Genomic DNA, 18,450 nt, shown 5'->3' with positions numbered 1-18,450 from the left:
CACTTTGTACCCCAGCTGTAGGCCCCTCCCTCATCCCCTTCTGATCCTACCCTCCCTCCCTCTTTCTTCTATGCCCCTTCCCCAGTCCACTGGTAGGAGAGGTCCTCCTTCCCTTCCATCTGACCCCAGTCTATCAGGCCTCATCAGGACTGGCTGCATTGTCTTCCTCTATGGCCTGGTCAGGCTGCTCCCCGCTCAGGGGGAGGTGATCAAAGAGCCAGCCCCTCAGTTCATGTCAGAGACAGTCCCTGTTCCCATTACTAAGAAACTGTCTTGGACACTGAGCTGCCATGGACTACATCTGTGAAGCTGTTCTAAGTTATGTTCATGAATGGTCCTTGGTTGGAGTATCAGTCTCAGAAAAGACCCCTGTGCCCAGATATTTTGGTTCTGTTGGTCTCCTTGTGGAGCTCCTGTCCCCTCCAGGTCTTTCTATCTCCCTCTTCTTTCATAAGATTCCCTTAACTCTCCCCAAAGTTTAGCTATGAATCTCAGCATCTGCTTTGATATCCTGCTGGGTAGAGTCTTTAAGAGGCCCTCTGTGGTAGAACTCAAGAAGTTAAACAGCAGCAAACCAAGTAATCCAATTTAAAAATGGGGTATAGAACCAAACAGAGAATTCTCAATAAAGGAATATCGAATGGCAGAGAAACACTTAAAGAAATGCTCAACATCCTTAGCTATCAGGGAAATGCAAATCAAAATGACCCTGAGATTTCACCTTATGCCCATCAGAATGGCCAAGATCAAAAACTCAATTGACAACACATGCTGGAGAGGATGTAGAAAAAGGGGAACCCTCTTCCACTGCTGGTGGGAATATAAACTTGTACAACTACTCTGGAAATCAATCTAGCACTTTCTTAGACAACTAGGAATAGCGCTTCCTCAAGATCCCAGCTATACCACTCCTGGGCATATATCCAAAAGATGCTCAAGTACACAATAAGGACATTTGCTCAACCATGTTCGTAGCAGTTTATTTGTAATAGCCAGAAGCTGAAAACAGCCCAGATGCTACTCATGTGAGGAATGGTACATTTACATTATGTAATACTACTCAGCAATTAAAAACAAGGAAATCAGGAAATTTGCAGGCAAATGGTGGGAACTAGAGAAGAACATCCGGAGTGAGGTATCCCAGAAGCAGAAAGACACACATGGTGTATACTCACTTATAAGTGGATATTAGACATATAATATAGGATAATCATATTAAAATCTGTACACCTAAAGAAACTAATCAAGAAGGAGGACCCTGGGTAAGATGCGCAATCTTCATTCAGAAAGGCAAACGAGATGGACATCGGCGGGAGAGGGAGAAAACAGGGAACAGGACAGGAGCCTATCACAGATGTGAATTCTTTTGTTTGTTTTTTTTCTCTTAGTGCTGAGTGACAGGAGTCATTCTACTGTTTTCATGCTCCTCTGGCTTTCAAAGGGGCAAATGTGCTAACAGAGATGAAAGAAGAGCAGCTGAGGCATGACGAAGGAGGCCCAGTGCTGTGTGTCCTAGCACAGGCATCAACTTTAGACAGAATTTAGTTATCCTTCAGCAAGATCGTTATAAGGAAACTGTTTCTCAAAGCAATAGATGATGGCATGGAAACCAGAGCCAATGAGCCAATACTGGCCATTCCTAGAACTTTCTGGTCTTTGGGGCGTAAATATAGAATTAGGTCAGGGTCAGGTAATTATTTTGGTAGATGTAACTTATGATACATTTCCTCTGACAACAGTTCAGATGACTGCATTAGACATGGGCACATAAATGCCTGGAGATTCTAGTCAAGAAGGGGCCGGTATGTTCATGTGGAATTCTGGGTGGTTTCCCTGAACATTTTAGAAATGATATGGAAGTATATTGACCATGGCATGATGGACATTAAAGAGTTCATGTTTCAGAAGAGAGAACAAGAATAGATGTAATTACAGTATATAAAAAGTTCATTGACAATAGTGGGAAGAAATGGGGCCTCATTCATTTTATGTCTTCAATGTACAAAACTCTATTCTAAGTGTTAGCTTAACTTAAAAGGCAAAGGCTGAAATTAAGTTAAAAGTCTAATTAGAGTCGAAACATTGAGAGGTAGAGGGATGGCTCAGCAGTTAGGCATGATTGCTGCTCTTCCAGAGGACTGGTGTTCAACCCCCAGCAACAATGTGGCAACTCATTAATGCATAGTTAATAACACTGTAATTTATAACTCCAGTTCCATGAGATCAAATGCTTAACTGCCATGATGGAGTAACAGGAACAAAATTCATCTTTTCTTTAAAAGCTAAAAACAAAACAAAACCCCAAAAACTCCAACACTGGGTTTTGAAATTGCAAATCAGGCAGTACAGGACAGACACCCCCCCACACACACACACACACATACGCACAAAAACACCGAGGAATGGTTGAATATCCAGGACACTGCAAAGGGAAGAGGAACAAGGTTAGCTTAGCAACCTCCCTGAATTGGGCAGACAGAGCTCAGATTATAACGATACAGGAGTGGTAGGAGTCAAGGCATAGAATGCTGGAGAAAGGAATGGGTATGAGATACCCAGAGTCTCCTTGGGGCTTTACCTAAACTGTAGCCAGTCGGCATGTGGTTGTGAGCAAATTATCAAGGCTAGAAAAGCAAGCACTAGAGGAGCAGTTGGAGCATCCCTGGGGCACACAGGGCTGGGGTTCTGCATGTTCCCGTGGGCCAGAGTAGAAACCTTCCTCACATATGACCTAAGCAGATCCCCAAAGAGAAGGAACTAGTGTTGCCAAATAATCCCTAACCTAAAAGTTTGTAACCCCAAAATTTAGGAGGAAGTTTCAAGACCAAATAATTAAGCCCAAGTAACTAACTCAACAGTAATTCTAGAAAAAGATCAAACAAATTAAAATCCTGGGAACATATATGACATTCTCCAAACCTGATGGCATGTCTGTGGGGAATGTTCTTAGTTGCTAATTGATGTGAGAGGGTGCAGCTGTGGGGAGATGCCATCCCTGATGGGCAGGCCCGGGCTGTGTAGGAAAGGTACCGAGTAAGCAAGGGGATGGAAGCCAGAAAGCTGTATTCAGTGTCCTGCCTCAATTCCTGTCCTGACTGTCCTCATTGAAGGCCCTTTACTTGAAAGTGTAACCTGGTTAGACTTTTTCCTCCCCCAGGCTGGTTTGGTCAGTGTTTTATCACAGCGGTGCAAACTGGGAAATTCAGGTGTACACTCAGGAGTGGTACTGCTGAATCAGATCACTTGTTTCCATGGATGCTGCACCTGTTCCATGCCTATCGACCGTGAGCAGGATGCATCTTTCACCACATCTTGGCTGTTAGTGCTTTCGGTAAAAACTGTCCCCCAGGGGTTCATGTATTTGAACACATGATTCTTGGTTGGTGTCTCTCTTTTGGGGGGTTGTGATGGAGGAAGTACATCATGTGGAGTTGGCATTGAGGGTTTCTAGACTTGTCCCACTTCTAGTTCCCTTACTTTGCACCTGTTTGCTGTTGAGATCTCAGCTTCCTGCTCCAGCTTCCCTGCCTTCCTGTCAAGAGGAACCATCCACTGAACTAAACTTTTTCATTTATAAGTTACTTTAGGTCATGACATTTTGTTACAGCAACAGAAAACATTATTTTCTGTTATTAGCTAATATACTTGCTAGCAGCGTTTCTCGTGCGTGCGTGCATGCGTGTGTATGTGTGTTATGGAAGGATAATAAATTCAAGGCTATGCTTATTAGGCACAAAGGAGAACAGGTTAAGGAAAAACAGTAATTGCAACTGAGAATTTTACTTTGGGGCACTTTGACACCCTGGTGATGGTATCCAAGAGCAAAGGAGATGCAGCAAATGTGGAGCTTGTGGAAGGGGATCTGGATCTGAGATGGAGTCTTGGAATAATCAGCTTATTGCAAGTGCAACCATGGACCTGGATAATGAAGGTCACGTATTGATAACATTTAAACTTATAGTAGTTATTATTTTATTTTTCTTCCAATTTTTCTATATTCAGTCAGTGGAAGCCTGACAAGTTGATTTTGTCTTTTTGACCCACGCCCGTTTTGTTTTTAGTGTTAATAGCTCCTTTGCCTTCTCATATATTGTTCATCTCTTCTGCTCCACCTCTACACACACGCACGCACGTGCACATACATACACACACACACACACACACTTCCCTCCTTTCTCCCTAGGCTTAAAGCTATCTATATTTCCTTAAAAGCCTCATTACTTTTTAGTGGGAAAAAAGTATTGACCTTTGTCTCCTACAATCTTGTTAAATAAGCTTGCCTGTGTGTTGCGAGCCCCGTGGTCGTCTCACCAGCAAGAACGCACGCGGACAACAGGATCCTTCTGCAGCAAGCTTTATTGCAGTCAAACGATGACAGGAGGAAGACCCCAAGCCCCGAAGTGGCGCTGTTTATATAAGCCCTGCTCGCACCAGAGTGGTGTGAGATGACGTATCATCCCCTCATTGGCTGCTCACCCATCACCCCATATGACGCCCCGGGCTGGGCTTGTGACGACGGTTGCCCAACGGTCATAACAGTCATGACGGTCATGCACTCTAGGACTTGTTTACCAGTTTAGAAGGGCGGAAGCCAGCGCCATGGCAACCAAACCCCGGCTCTCCACATCTCCCCCTTTTTTATTTTGTTTGAACAGTAAGCTTCCTACTGTCAATACAGCATTATGCCAGAAAGCCAACGTCTAAGCCTGGTGGAAGGCAATGCTTCAGCCGTTGCCTGTCATTGGAGCAACCTCCTTACTGTGAGGCTGTCCTGTCTTAGATCGGTGAAGACTTATTTGCACTCTTCCGTCACTGACTTTCCAGATCGTTTGGCAAGAGAAAAATTGTGATTTACACCCATCCCCGTGCAATGGGAAACAGATCCCCAGGGAGTGCAAGGGCTGTAAATCCAGATTGTGGCATGTGCCTGCAAAGACAGAGGCAACCTTGTCAAACATTAATTTTTCAGCATGGATAACCAAATATCAGGGGAGGTGCCTTGCTCCAGAGCAGCTAGCACCTGTACGATCACCACCTTGTCACGTTTTTGTTGGGTTTTGAGTTTGCAGAACAACCAGAGGACAAATATTAAACCACAGCACAGGGCAGCGCCAAACATCCCAACGCCCACCCATTCCTTAAAATAAGAAAAGGCGGAAGAAACCCAGGATAATAAGCCATCTGTGAGCGATAAATCCACTCGAGTAGAATTAATGGTCGCCACCGCCGCCCTTAGCTCTTCGTTTCTTCAAATCCTTCTGACCAATTTCCTGCAAGATATAGGGACAATTTCCTGGACAAATTAGCGGCTCGGGTAAGATTTTCATATTGTACACTGGTAATACAGAGTGCTCCTATTTTTCTTTCACACCCTAATTGAGCCAAATGAGATAAAATATCTATTCTTTCTTCCACAAGATCCAGACGCTGGTTAAGAACCATCAATCCGCCTTTTAATTGTGCGCTAGCAGATGCATGAAGGTTTATGGCTTCAGCCACACCTTCTGACAATTGATTTACTGTTGTGCTTGTTTGGACTGAATTTGCCATTGCCAAGCCGACTGCAGTCAGCGATGGCAGTAACAATGGCTGCGGTGATGCCAAAATCTCTCTTCTGTCTAAACAGGGAGAGGGTGGATGGAGTCTCCACAGGGATTGGGATCCACTGCGGGACTCTAACAACCAGGGCACGAGTGTAATGCCTGACATTCCAACATTGCGACATCCAGCATGTCTCATTGGTACAATTTCTAAAAGAATTATTGGACAAAACAAGTAAAAAAGGGGAATAAACACAGACAGGACTAGGCGGAAAAACCGTCTGATTTGTATTGGACGAGAAAAATTTAGGAAAAACCAATGAATTATGTCTGACCGGCATAGGCTTCGGGAATGCAGACAAAATGGCCCAATGTTGTACCCCCACAATACTAGGAACCCGATTAGAAGGATCCAAGCAAGAACTGGAATTAGTTGCAGGTATATTCGTTGAAAGATCATCTTCAGCTGCCGCGAGCTTTCACGTGAGGCGCTCCGGTACCCAGAATGGATTGTTTTCTTCCTGTGGGAAAACACAGACAGCTCCCCTGGATCTTATTAAGATAGGATCCGGGCCTTTCCATTGACCAGTCAAGACATCCTTCCATTTGACCATTTCCTTAGGCCTATCAGGCTCTAAGCAGTGGCGATCAGCCGCCGAGTGGCCCTGACTGTCCAAATTTAAAAAAATTGAGAGTAAAGAGTGCCAAGGAAACAGTCACTCGTGGCACTGGGGGTAGAGCCTCCTCGACTCCCCCTTTTTGTTTTATTAAGTAGGATTTTAGAGTGCGATGAGCACGTTCAATAATACCCTGTCCCTGAGGGTTATATGGGAGACCCGTTAGGTGGGTCACTCCCATTTGATGACAAAACTGTCCAAATTTCTGAGAAGTATAGGCTGGCCCATTGTCAGTTTTTAGAATTTTGGGCTTTCCCCAGGTACTCCATGCCTCCAGGCAATGTTAAACAACATGGCTGCCTTTTCTCCAGTCAGGGGAGAAGCAAACATAACTCCAGAGCAAGTATCAACGGAAACATGTAAATATTGAAGTTTACCAAAAGATGAAATGTGAGTAACATCCATCTGCCACACTTGTAGCGGACGGATTCCTCTGGGATTAATCCCAACATGAGGCATAGGTAAGAACTGACAACAATTTTGACATTGGGTTACAATATCTCTAGCTTCCTTTCTAGTTATGTCAAATCGATGATGCAGTGTTTCAGCTGTCACATGAAATTTCTTATGAAACTCTTTAGCCAATTCCAAATTTGAGAAGAGGGCAAATGCAATCATCTTTGTGGCTCAATCTGCCAGGTCATTTCCATGGGACATGGGTCCCGGTAGACCTGAGTGAGCCCTAATATGTGTAATAAAAACAGGGGATTTTCTGATAATTAAGGCAAACTGAATTTTTTGAAAAATTTTTGCAAGCTTGCTAGATACCTTGATCAATCCAGCAGCCTCTAAAATTTTGGTTGCATTTACCACATAACTAGAATCAGAAACAATATTTAAAGGACCTGCAAATTTTGTCAAAACTTCTAACACTACTAAACATTCCACAATTTGAGGCGAAGTCTCATGATATTGCTTAGAAACAACTTTATTATTAACCACATAAGCTCCTACTCCTGTTTTTGACCCATCTGTATAGACTACCAGTCCATCCCGAAGTGGTTTCTGGGACGTTACATGCGGGAAGACTACCTCTTGAGTTAAAGCAAATTGCAAAACAGGGTGTCGAGGGTAATGATTATCAATCAAGCCACTAAAGGAGGTAACTAGCACCACCCAAGTATCAGAGGTAGCAGTCAATACCTGAACCTCATGAGCTGTATAAGGCACTATTAAGAACTTTGGCTCCTTCCCAAAGTGTGTAATGGCGGCTTTTAACCCTCGTAGTGCAAGTTGAGCAACTGCATCTGGATACCATTCAATAATTTTTGCAGGAGAAGCATTGGGATGAACCCACAATAAGGGTCCATCTTGCCATAATACAGCAGTTGGTAAATGTTTAGTTTTAATAACACACAGGTCAAAGGTCTTAGTTTTATCTACACGTTTTAATTGGGCATCTTGTAAAGCGTTTTCTACCACTTGCAGGGCGCGGCTTACAGCTGGTGTTAAGGCTCTGGGTGAAGAAATATGAGCATCTCCTTCCAAAATATCAAATAGGGGTTTTAATTCAGCAGAAGGAATCTTTAAAAACGGCCTAAGCCAATTTATATCACCTAATAATTTTTGAAAATCATATAAGGTATGCAAATGGTCCCTGCAAATTTCTATTTTTTGAGGAACTATTTTGTCCGGGTAAATGACCGTTCCCAAAAAGGAACCTACCTCAGAAATCTGGACCTTTTCAGTGGCAATATGCAATCCCCATTGCTGCAGGGTTTTTTGCAACAAAGGATACGCATCTTGCAAAATGGCTAACTCCTCATGGCACAAGAGAATATCATCCATATAATGAATCAGCAACAAGGAAGGAAATTGCTGTCTAACTGGTTCAAGAGCCATCTGCACATACAATTGACACATGGTGGGGCTATTAGCCATGCCTTGAGGTAAAACTCTCCATTGATATCTTTTGTCTGGCTCATGGTGATTAACAGCAGGTAGGGTAAAGGCAAATCTCTGTCTGTCTCGTGGGCACAGAGGAACGGAGAAGAAGCAATCCTTGATATCTATAATTATGACTCTCCATTGTTTAGGGAAAGCAGAAAGTAAAGGTAGGCCTCGCTGAACAGAGCCAAAGAGCCACATCTGTGCATTAATGGCCCTTAAATCATGAAGAAGTGTCCATTTTCCAGACTTCTTTTTAATAACAAAAATAGGTGTGTTCCAGGGGGAAGTAGATGGTTCCAAATGACCAAGCTGTACCTGTTCTTTAACCAGCCTTGTAGCGGCTTCCAGCTTTTCAGAGGAAAGGGGCCATTGAGGAACCCATACGGCCTCCTCTGTGAGCCAAGATATGGGCATGGAACCCTCAATGGCAGCTAATGAAAACCCAAGCCTTGTTTCCCTGTATTACTTTCCTGTGAAATCGGGTGTAATCTCCCTTGTTCCTGTTTACCAAGGCCTTTTCCTTCCTTATAACCCATCCTTTTCATTATATCAACCGCTTGTTGTGAATACTCATTGGTCAATGCTAATCTTAAATCCTGCAAAATATCTCTTCCCCAGAGATTGACAGGGAGAGGAAGAACATATGGTATGAAGCTTCCTGTTTGACCTTCTGGTGCCTGCCACATCAAAGAACGTGAACTAATCACAGGGCTGGCCTCATATCCCAACCCTTGTAAGGAGTGGGATGATTGTGTAACAGGCCACGCCTTAGGCCACCAGGTGGAAGAGATAATGCTTTTATCAGCCCCTGTGTCCAAAATACCAGTAAAACTTTTCCCTTCTATCTGTAATTGTAGAGTAGGTCTAGTTTTAAGATCAACTACCAAATGAGCAAAATCTGTTCCTGTGGAACCAAGCCCTCTTGCACCCCTTGATGTTTCGGTAAATGGAAAGCAATCATGAAGGCTTGGGAGGAGGACCAATTGAGCAATCCTATCTCCAGGAGAAATAGAAAATACGCCTTGAGGGCAGGAACAAAGCACCTGGAGCTGTCCCGTAAAATCTTGATCTAATACTCCAGGATGGACCATAAGTCCTTTTAGAGTGAGAGAGGAGCAACCCAAAATAAGACCGACACTTCCTTCAGGCAGGGGGCCTTCAAACTCCACTGGGACAGGTTGCACCCCCATGTGTGGCATTAATAAGAATTGGGAGGTGGAACGGAGGTCCAACCCTGCTGATCTTCTTGTTGCTCTACAGCTAGATAAACCCTCCCGTTGTCTGCCTGTGTCCCATATCTTTTGGGGCCCTGAGATCTGGGGCCCTGAAGTCCGTTTTTTGGAACATTTTTATCTCTCTCCTCAGAGGGGGTGTCGTGCTGTATAAGTTCTCCCTGAATATCTCTGACTGAGCGGCATTCATTAGCCCAGTGATTGCCTTTTCTACACTTAGGGCAAAGTCCAGGAACTTTCTTTTGTGCAGACATACGACAGTCTCTTTTTAAATGATCCATTTTGCCACAATTAAAGCAAACTTTATTGTTTCCAGAACTTGGGTGGTTATTGTTTTGTAATATGGCTGCCGCCAGGCCGGCATTGGTAAGCGGGCCTCCGAGTCCTCGGCAAACTTTTATCCAATCTGTCAGTCCTTTGCTCTTTCTGGGGGTAATGACTGCCTTGCATCCTGGTGAAGCATTCTCATACACCAGTTGCTCTATCATTGGTCGGACCCTTCCCGGGTCTCCAAATATTCTGCCTGCTGCATCTGTCATTCTGGCCACAAATTCTGGGAATGACTCTTGAGGACCCTGGATAATTTTTGTTAAATGGCTCTCGGTCCCGCCCTTCTTTGAAAGGGCCTTCCATGCTTTAATTGCAGCAGCAGATATTTGGCTGTATGCTCCCCAATCATAATCTGTCTGTTGCTGAACATGTGGACCTTGTCCTGTTAGTAGCTCAAATGTCCAGCGTCGTTGATTGTCTTCTGCATTGGCATTAGCCCTAGCTTGGGATTGACAGGCATCATGCCATAAGGCTTTCCATTCTCAATACACTCCCATATTAGGGAGAGCAGCTTTCACTACAGTCTGCCAATTATTTGGGGTCATTGCTGTAGAGCCTAGCCTCTCAAGCTGCATAATTGTAAAATTAGCATCCACCTCATACTTATTAACTGACTCTGCCAGTTCCTTGACTAGAGGGTAATCTACAGGTATGTGGACACGGCCTCCCTCCACATCTTCAAATACTGGAAAAGTCTGAAAAATTTTGTGTCTAGCTTTTGTTGAAAAGAAGGAATCAGGACAGTGCCTCCCGGTGTAGGGTGGAGGAGCACTAGAGACAACGGGAGCGGCCGACTGAGAAAGTGCGCCCTTCCTGTTCCTCATACTACTTTGCTTCCGATACAACAGTAATGGCTGCTCATCTGGGTGGTATCGTTCTTCCTCATAGCGGGCTGCTTCTTCCTCTGACCCCTCGGAGGGACTTAACTCCTCCGACTCAGAATTGCCAATTTCTAAAGCCTCTAGTTTTTTTGTCGGATAGAGAGGCTCCTTTTTAGATTTTTCTTCTCTTTATCATGTTTCTCTCCCAGGGCGTTCTTTCCCTTATCTCTCGCTCCTGCGGCTTTAACATCCGCAGAAGGGCCTTTTTTCTTAGAGACGTCTTTATTTCTATCCATTGGGGCCCCTAATTTTTGTCACGTTCTGTTTCTGACATGCTGTCTTGTATCTCCTCTAACACTCCCTTAGTGCCTACTCTTAGCTTTTTGTTAATCTCTTTCCTTTCGAGGTCACCCTTAAGCTTGTATGAAACCAAAAGAAAGAGGACGAGGGCAACGGTCACAACAGAGAAAGTAATAAAGGCTTCTGCTAGCTGAAGTGAAAGATGAGATAAATCAAGACCAAACATGCCTCTCAGAACTTATCTCGCTGCTGCAGTTCTGAATCCTCCCCGCGAACGGGGGGTCTCCTCGGCACCGGCAATGGCAGGCTCCCGGCGTCCCGGGTTTCGGCACCAAATGTTGCGAGCCGCGTGGTCGTCTTGCCAGTAAGAACGCACGCGGACAACAGGATCCTTCTGCAGCAAGCTTTATTGCAGTCAAACGATGAAAGGAGGAAGACCCCGAGCCCCGAAGTGGCGCTGTTTATATAAGCCCTGCTCGCACCAGAGTGGTGTGAGATGACGTATCATCCCCTGATTGGCTGCTCACCCATCACCCCATATGACGCCCCGGGCTGGGCTCATGATGACGGTTGCCCAACGGTCATAACGGTCATAACGGTCATGCGCTCTAGGACTTGTTTACCAGTTTAGAAGGGCGGAAGCCAGCGCCATGGCAACCAAACCCCGGCTCTCCACACCTGTGGGCTTTAGTATGCTTTTTAATATACATATTACAGAGGGCTTTCTAAATGGATAATAATGTCATCTGCAAGTGAAGACAGTTTTACCTCTTAACAATCTGACATCTCTTATTCTTGCCTTCTGTGGCCACTAGAATTTTTAATACAAAGCTGTATAAAAATGTTACTGGGCCTACTGAGACTTGCATTTCATTGTCTCTTTTGTGCTTGGTACTTTTGTGCAAGGCAAGCACTCTGACAACTGAGCAAAGCTCCTAGTTTCTCATTTCTTAGTTTGTTAAAATTATAAGCAATATTGGCTGTTGTATTTATGGGATAAATGCTACTTGACTGTATTATCTACTATATTTTATTTTAGTGCAAATTTAAATTCATAGAATTTTAAGTAGAGAGTATACACAGACCTTAAACTCATTTCAACCCACATCCCCATTTCCCCTATTTTTAAGATCTTGCTTTAGTGATACATTTGTTAAATTAATAAACAAATATTAAAGTGTTATTTTTTTTCAATTTTTAAAATATTCCTTCTTTTTTTTCATCAATTACACTTTATTCATTCTGCATCCCCCCATAAGCCCCTCCCTCCTCCCCTCCCAATCCCACCCTCCCTCCTCCCTCTGCATGCATGCCACTCCCCAAGTCCACTGATAGGGGAGGTTCTCCTCTCCTTTCTGATCTTAGTCCATCAGTTCACATCAAAAGTGGCTGCATTGTCCTCTACTATGGCCTGGTAAAGCTGCTCCCCCTCAGGGGGAGGTGATCAAAGAGCAGGCCAATCAGATTATGTCAGAGGCAGTCCCTCTTCACATTACTATGTAACCCAATTGGACTCTGAACTGCCCTGGGCTACATCTGTGCAGGGGTTCTGGGTTATCTCTATGAATAGTCCTTGGTTGGAGTATGAGTCTCTGGGAAGTTCCCTGTGTTCAAATTTTCTGGTTCTGTTGATCTCCTTGTGGAGACCCTGTCCTCTCCAGCTCTTACTATTTCCCAGTTCTTACATAAAATTTCCTTCACTCTGCCCAACAGTTGCCCATCAGGCTCAGCATCTGCATTGATAGTCTGTAGGGCAGAGGCTTTCAGAGGCCCTCTGTGGTAGGTTCCTAGGTTGTTTCCTGTTTTCTTCTTCTTCTGATGTCCCTTCTCTTTGCCTTTCCAGATGGGGATTGGACATTTTAGTTAGGGTCCTCTCTCTTGCTTAGTTTCTTTAGATGCACAGGTTTTAGTGGGTTTGTCCTATGTTGTATGTCTATGTTCGTAGCAGCTTTATTTGTAATAGCCAGAAGCTGGAAACAACCCAGATGCCCCTCAACTGAAGAATGGATGCAGAAATTGTGGTACATCTACACAATGGAATATTACTCAGCAATGAAAAATAAAGAAATCATGAAATTTGCAGGTAAATGGTGGGATCTGGAAAAGATCATCCTGAGTGAGTTGTCCCAGAAGCAAAAAGACATACATGGTATATACTCACTCATATAAAGTGTTATTTTTAACTAGTCTACAGACTCTACTGAGGTCCACTGTGTTGGGCAGGTCTATGGGTTTTGACAGTATACAACATTACAGTTTCATATATAATAGCTTTAGTTTCTCCAGAATCCCCTCTAGTCCATATATTCATTCTTGCCAACTGTCTGCTAGAAAAAAGGAGTTTGGGCCTTAGTTTCAGCTGCAAGAATAGAAACTTTAGCTTGTCTCACTAATCTTGTATAGAATGTTAAGATTATGGCTTAATATCCTCCTTGAAGTCTTGGAGATGAGAGCAGAGAGCATGGAACTCAGGTAGCCTAGGGCACATAGCATCAGTTTTTTTTGTTGTTGTTGTTGTTTTTTTTTCTGTGCTGTATATTGCATCCCTCATTTCTACTTCTGGCACCAGCCACACCTGTGGTACATAGTTCTGAGCTCGTATTTACTCACAGCAACCATTATCCTGCCATTTGGTCTGATAACAGTTTCAGGATCATCTTCAATAGTTGGGGAGCTTATTTCTCCATGGACACACATCCTAGAAGCGTAGGGGCAGCTACAGTCCTTGGAAGCCACCTGAGGACCTCTGTTCTATCTGGTAGGAGGTACTCCGTCAGCCCTGCAGCTCTTGCATTCAAACCTAAACGGGCAGCCTGGACGATACTTCTCCACAATGGTCTTCCCCTCGTTCTTCCTGGTCTCTCAAATACACCTTCTGCAGTACCACCACAAATCACCTACACAGACCTGACCTTTCCTCAGTCTCTGCTTCAGGAGACCCACACTAAGAATGCTAGTAATCAGACAACATCCTTCCATCTGAGCAGTTTAGGAGTTTTTCTAGGCTGTGTTTAAGTAATTGTTCAAGAAGATTTACTTGCAAGATGATGTGAGAACATTTTTACCTTAGAAATGTAATGAGGCAACAAAGAAGTCGATGACAGCCATAACTGCTCACTCTGAACCACATTGTCATCACTGCCAATATTTCCATTTAGTAATAGATACAATAAAATATCTTACTTTGACCATGTATAAACTATTGGCCAAGGCATAAAAAAGATATATATGCTATTAAATACAATCAATGAATTCCATAATAGAAATCAAACAATGTCAGAAAATCTCAGGACAGTATTACTTTCTGCCAGAAGTGTTTTTCAATATGCTTATGAAATAAATGTATATAAGAATGTTCAAACAAACATGTTCACTAAATTGAATAATGTATTTAATCACATTGTTATTTTCACGTGAAGTCTACTCTTGATCAAGTAAAGCCAAACTAATTCCATATTAGAATGCTCACTGAATCTCTTAGTATTTGTAGCACTTGTACCAATTTATGTTGTTCTATTTTTAATTTCAGAGCATTTTATTTGCTCAACAAACCATACTGGAAGGTTATAAATGCTTTATTATTATTTTTTTAAACAGAGGAAGGTTGGGGTAGGTGTGTGGCCACGGGGTCATTTTATTGCCAAGAGCTAGAATCTAGGCTCTTTCGCAGAATGTAGGCAGAGCCCTCCACGTAGCTATGCGATTCTTCTCACAATCCAGCTTAATCACTGAAAGAGGATTCACTATCTGAACTCTCTTCTATGGCTCTTTCACTCTCACCATTAGGCACTGGAGCATCTGGCTTCCTGAAAAAGAAGGGAAAATTTAAAGGTTTTCCCAACTGAAGACAAGCACTTACAAACTGTCAACTAGGTTCATCTTGGAATACTGCTGTCAAAAGATCTGCCACGCTTGTGTCCCTTGCTGGGAACCTCCACCCTCCCCCCCCCGCCAGTGTGCCGCTCTCTGGCTTCTGAAAGCTGCTTGAGGATTAGGTGCTATTCCTGCAGAGGCCACAGCACTCTTGTCAGCCCTCCTTACACTGTGTTCCTTCAGCACTTCCTGTATCTTATTACCATGGAGACCCAACTATAGACAGAGACATGATCTGGAGAGACTGGCATGTCTAGCGCTAAGTCCCTGCAGCCTTGACTGCACACTAAGGTACAGAGAGGAAACTTAGGAATGGAAAGAAAATGAAAGCTGTGGAAACTCAGAAGCAGAAAGGAGTTTAAGAAGGGCTAAGAAGCACAGGCAATATGGAATTTTTTTTTTTTTTTTGGCGGGGGGAGAAGTGCATGGTCAAAGAAAGTTCTTAACGTCTGCGGGATGTTTTCACTCTTTATCTATAGAATTGATATAAAAAAGTAGGAGTTGGTTAAAAAAATTAGCAGTCTCAAAGACAAACAATACGAAACACAGATTGTTTATTCCCCAACTTTGTATGAGTGTGCTATTCTAAACAAAAATGAAGACTTAACAGGGCTTTGAAAAGTCACTTTGAGAGGTTGGGCAGATGGTGCAGCCGGTAAAACATTTGCCTTGCAATTATGAGGACCTGAGTTTGCATTCCTCCAAAGTACGAAAAAAGCCAGAAATGGGGACACATGCTTATAAGCCAGAGATGGTGCTTGAGAAGTGGAGACAGGTGGGTTCTTGCAGCTTTCTGGTCAGTTAATCTGGTCAGATCAATGGGAGACCTTGTCTCACACAAAAGGCGGAAGAAGGCACCTGAGGAATGACATACAAGATTGTCCTCTGACTGCCACTGGACAAGCACACATGTGTATGTGTGCACCTATACCCAGAAACATGTACCCCCCCCCTCCCCAAGATACACCGTTGTTTTTAATGGCCTCAGTAGTGTTTGTGCCAGGAAATCATCTACTCAGCACTGATATGCTATTACTTATATTCTATTCACTTTTACCAGAAAGCAACTTAAACAAGGAAAGTATACAGTTGGGAAAACCAAGAGAGAAAAGACAGAATAATGAGACGCTATATGTTCCTAACTTAAATTATCAAATTTATTTCTGCCTCAGGTCCCTTGGTTCTTATTAAGCATTCAGGAGATTCATTGCATAGAAATTATCACTAAATGAGGCAATATGTAGTCTACTTGTTACTTTTAGCTACTCAAAATTATGGCTAAAATATGGTTTATTGATTTTAATATATGTCGCTTGCTACTGAACAAAAAAAGAAAATGCCAACACTGCTCTCCCATCAAATATAAACTAATTTACTCTGCTGAACAATTTTACACTATGCCTTTAAGGCAGCCATATGTACCCAACAATGAAAAGTTTCAAAGGTCTGAAGCAGCATTTCCAAGTTTAATTGATGCTCTATCTGCCTAAAATACAGGCTCATACACTTCATCACCCTTTCCACAGGCAACAAGCTCTGGAAGCAATGGGCACAGAATGGGGCATGTGATCCTTGTTATGTTTCTATTTGTTATATGTTCAATTTCTAACATCTCTATTTTTGTCTTTTGAGACAGGGTCTGGAACACACTCTGTAGACCAGGCTGGCCTCAAATGATATCTGCCTGTGTCCGTCTCCCAAGGGCTGGGATTAAAGGATGCACCACCATATCCACCTTTTACTTTAATTTTAAAGAAAAAACATTACTACAGGAACTTATTTCACTACTATATAAAATTATTACTATCTATGTCAACTCAAGCAAATAATGCAATGTACACATTTTTCTAAAATAAATGCTCTTAAAGAAAAGGGTTGGCTGGGTAGGGTGATACATGCCTATAATCTCAGTATTTTCAAGGCTGAGACAGGAGGATTGCTATGAGTCTATGGGTCATCTTGGCCTACATATCAAGATCTTGTAAAACAAATACTTAAAAAAAAAGAAAAAAGAGTAAATATAGTTAAATCTAGAAAGAAAAACTTTTAGTGTAAAGTGCAATATGACCATTTGAATAATATTAATCCTGTGGAGCCATAAACATAAGAGGTCATGCCATCTTGAATCTTCTACAAATTTTGTCTCCAGTGATTTATAGTTTCCATGGCCGTTAACATCTTTGGGAAAGTTTATGCTTAGGTTCTATTTCTTTTTGTTTTGAGGCTATTGTAAATGGGATTGATTTCTTAGCTGTTTCTTTTCAGAGAGTTCAGTGAGAGAAAAGAAAAGGCCTTTACTCCCACCAGTCCTCCTTGTCTCTCTTCTCAGCTCCTGTCAACTAACATGCTCGTTCTAGAACCTGTAACTTTGCTCAAAGTACAAGGTCTTCTGGTGGCCGTGGGGTCTTTAAATGGCAAGACCATATCATCTGCAAACTAATGGGGTAGATGGAAATGCATACAAATTGTTACAGAGTGTGACTAGACCTGTTGGTAGGAGAAAAGAGAAAGTAAAATTGGTGTAGACAGAGAAGACCCAAAAGAAGTGAAAACACAGGTGGAGTTTTCACAAAGCGGCAAGGCTTCTCCAGAAAGAGAAACGGCGGAGTAAGGTGAGCGCACTCTGGGCAGACAGAGGAGCAGGAACACTGCTGCACTTGGGAAGGCAGGACTTTGGTTTGCCAGGGGTAGGTTGTTGGGGCACACAACAGGCATTAGGATGTGCGGCAGGTCCAGTAGGAGGGTGGGAGAGGGGCCTCAAATCAGACTCTTCAAGTCTCACCTTTACAATGGACATATAATGCAGATACGAGGGAGCTCAACCATCTTAAGGGCAAGTTACGGTGCTTGGCAGATGCACGAGGCTGGGCAATGCCACCACCACTTAATTCTACTTTTATGACTGTGAAAAGCAGACTCTACTCATCCCCTTTACCCTAACTGCTGGCAACTAACAATGAGCTGCTGCTGCTGCAGATCTGTCTGTTCTGGACATCGCGTATAAACAAGACCACATGATGCCCATTTAGTGTGTCTACGCTCTTTCAATCAGCATGGTGTCCTCAAAGTTTGTCACAGTGCAGCACAAAGGCATGCCACTGTTTCTCCTGGCCGATATTATTCTCTTGTATACAATACCATATTTTGTGTATCCATCATCAAATGAAGGACATCAAGGTTGTTTTACTACTTTGTTATTCCAAACAATGTCACTCTGAGTATTTGTGTACAGGTTTTTTATGAATACACATTTCTGGGGCATGTGTTAGCTGTGCACCTTAAGAAACTCATTAGGTATATTCCTTGCACATGTTACATAAGGACATTTCATACCAGTATAAAGTGTATACTGAGCACAATCACCTTCTATTCTCTTCTCCCACCCCACTCCCATTTGTCCCCTTTGTTCCCCGAGAGTTTTGCTTTTACTTTCATGACATATGTACATTTATGATTACGATAAACAAGAGAAAACATATTTATCTTCCTAAGAAAGAGACTCGTGTATGATTAAGTATATACACATAGGTGTGAGTGTGTGTTTGTGCATGGCCAGGAGGATGTCAGGCCTCCCGGGGTTGGAGTTACCGGCAGTTGTTTGTTATTCAGGTTTTGTTTTATGTCTTCAGCTCTCTGTGCACTGTGGATAATGTGTAGCTTGGTCTTCTCCAACTCTGCAGGCTATCTATTCACTGCGTCAGTCACCTCCTTTGCCTACAGACCGTTCTAGCCTCATCAGGTTCCACCTGTCAGTTGTTGGCACTGCTTTCGAAGTGGTTTTGTGTTA

General features: G+C 43.1%; 1 protein-coding gene across 1 annotated transcript in view; it reads right to left on the bottom strand.

Annotated features, from left to right (window-relative positions):
- Window positions 1-14,347: 14,347 nt before the first annotated feature.
- Washc3 (WASH complex subunit 3) overlaps window positions 14,348-18,450 on the bottom strand; it is a 40,869-nt gene continuing 36,766 nt past the window's right edge. The window contains exon 7 of the mRNA XM_021640080.2: window positions 14,348-14,596. Within this exon, the coding sequence (XP_021495755.1) occupies window positions 14,512-14,596 (85 nt within the window). The 3' untranslated portion in view covers window positions 14,348-14,511. The remainder of the gene's footprint in view (window positions 14,597-18,450) is intronic.

This window comes from Meriones unguiculatus, chromosome 2 (assembly GCF_030254825.1).
Source record: "Meriones unguiculatus strain TT.TT164.6M chromosome 2, Bangor_MerUng_6.1, whole genome shotgun sequence".
Classification (NCBI taxonomy): Eukaryota; Metazoa; Chordata; class Mammalia; order Rodentia; family Muridae; genus Meriones; species Meriones unguiculatus.
This window is presented reverse-complemented; position numbering and strand designations above follow the sequence as displayed.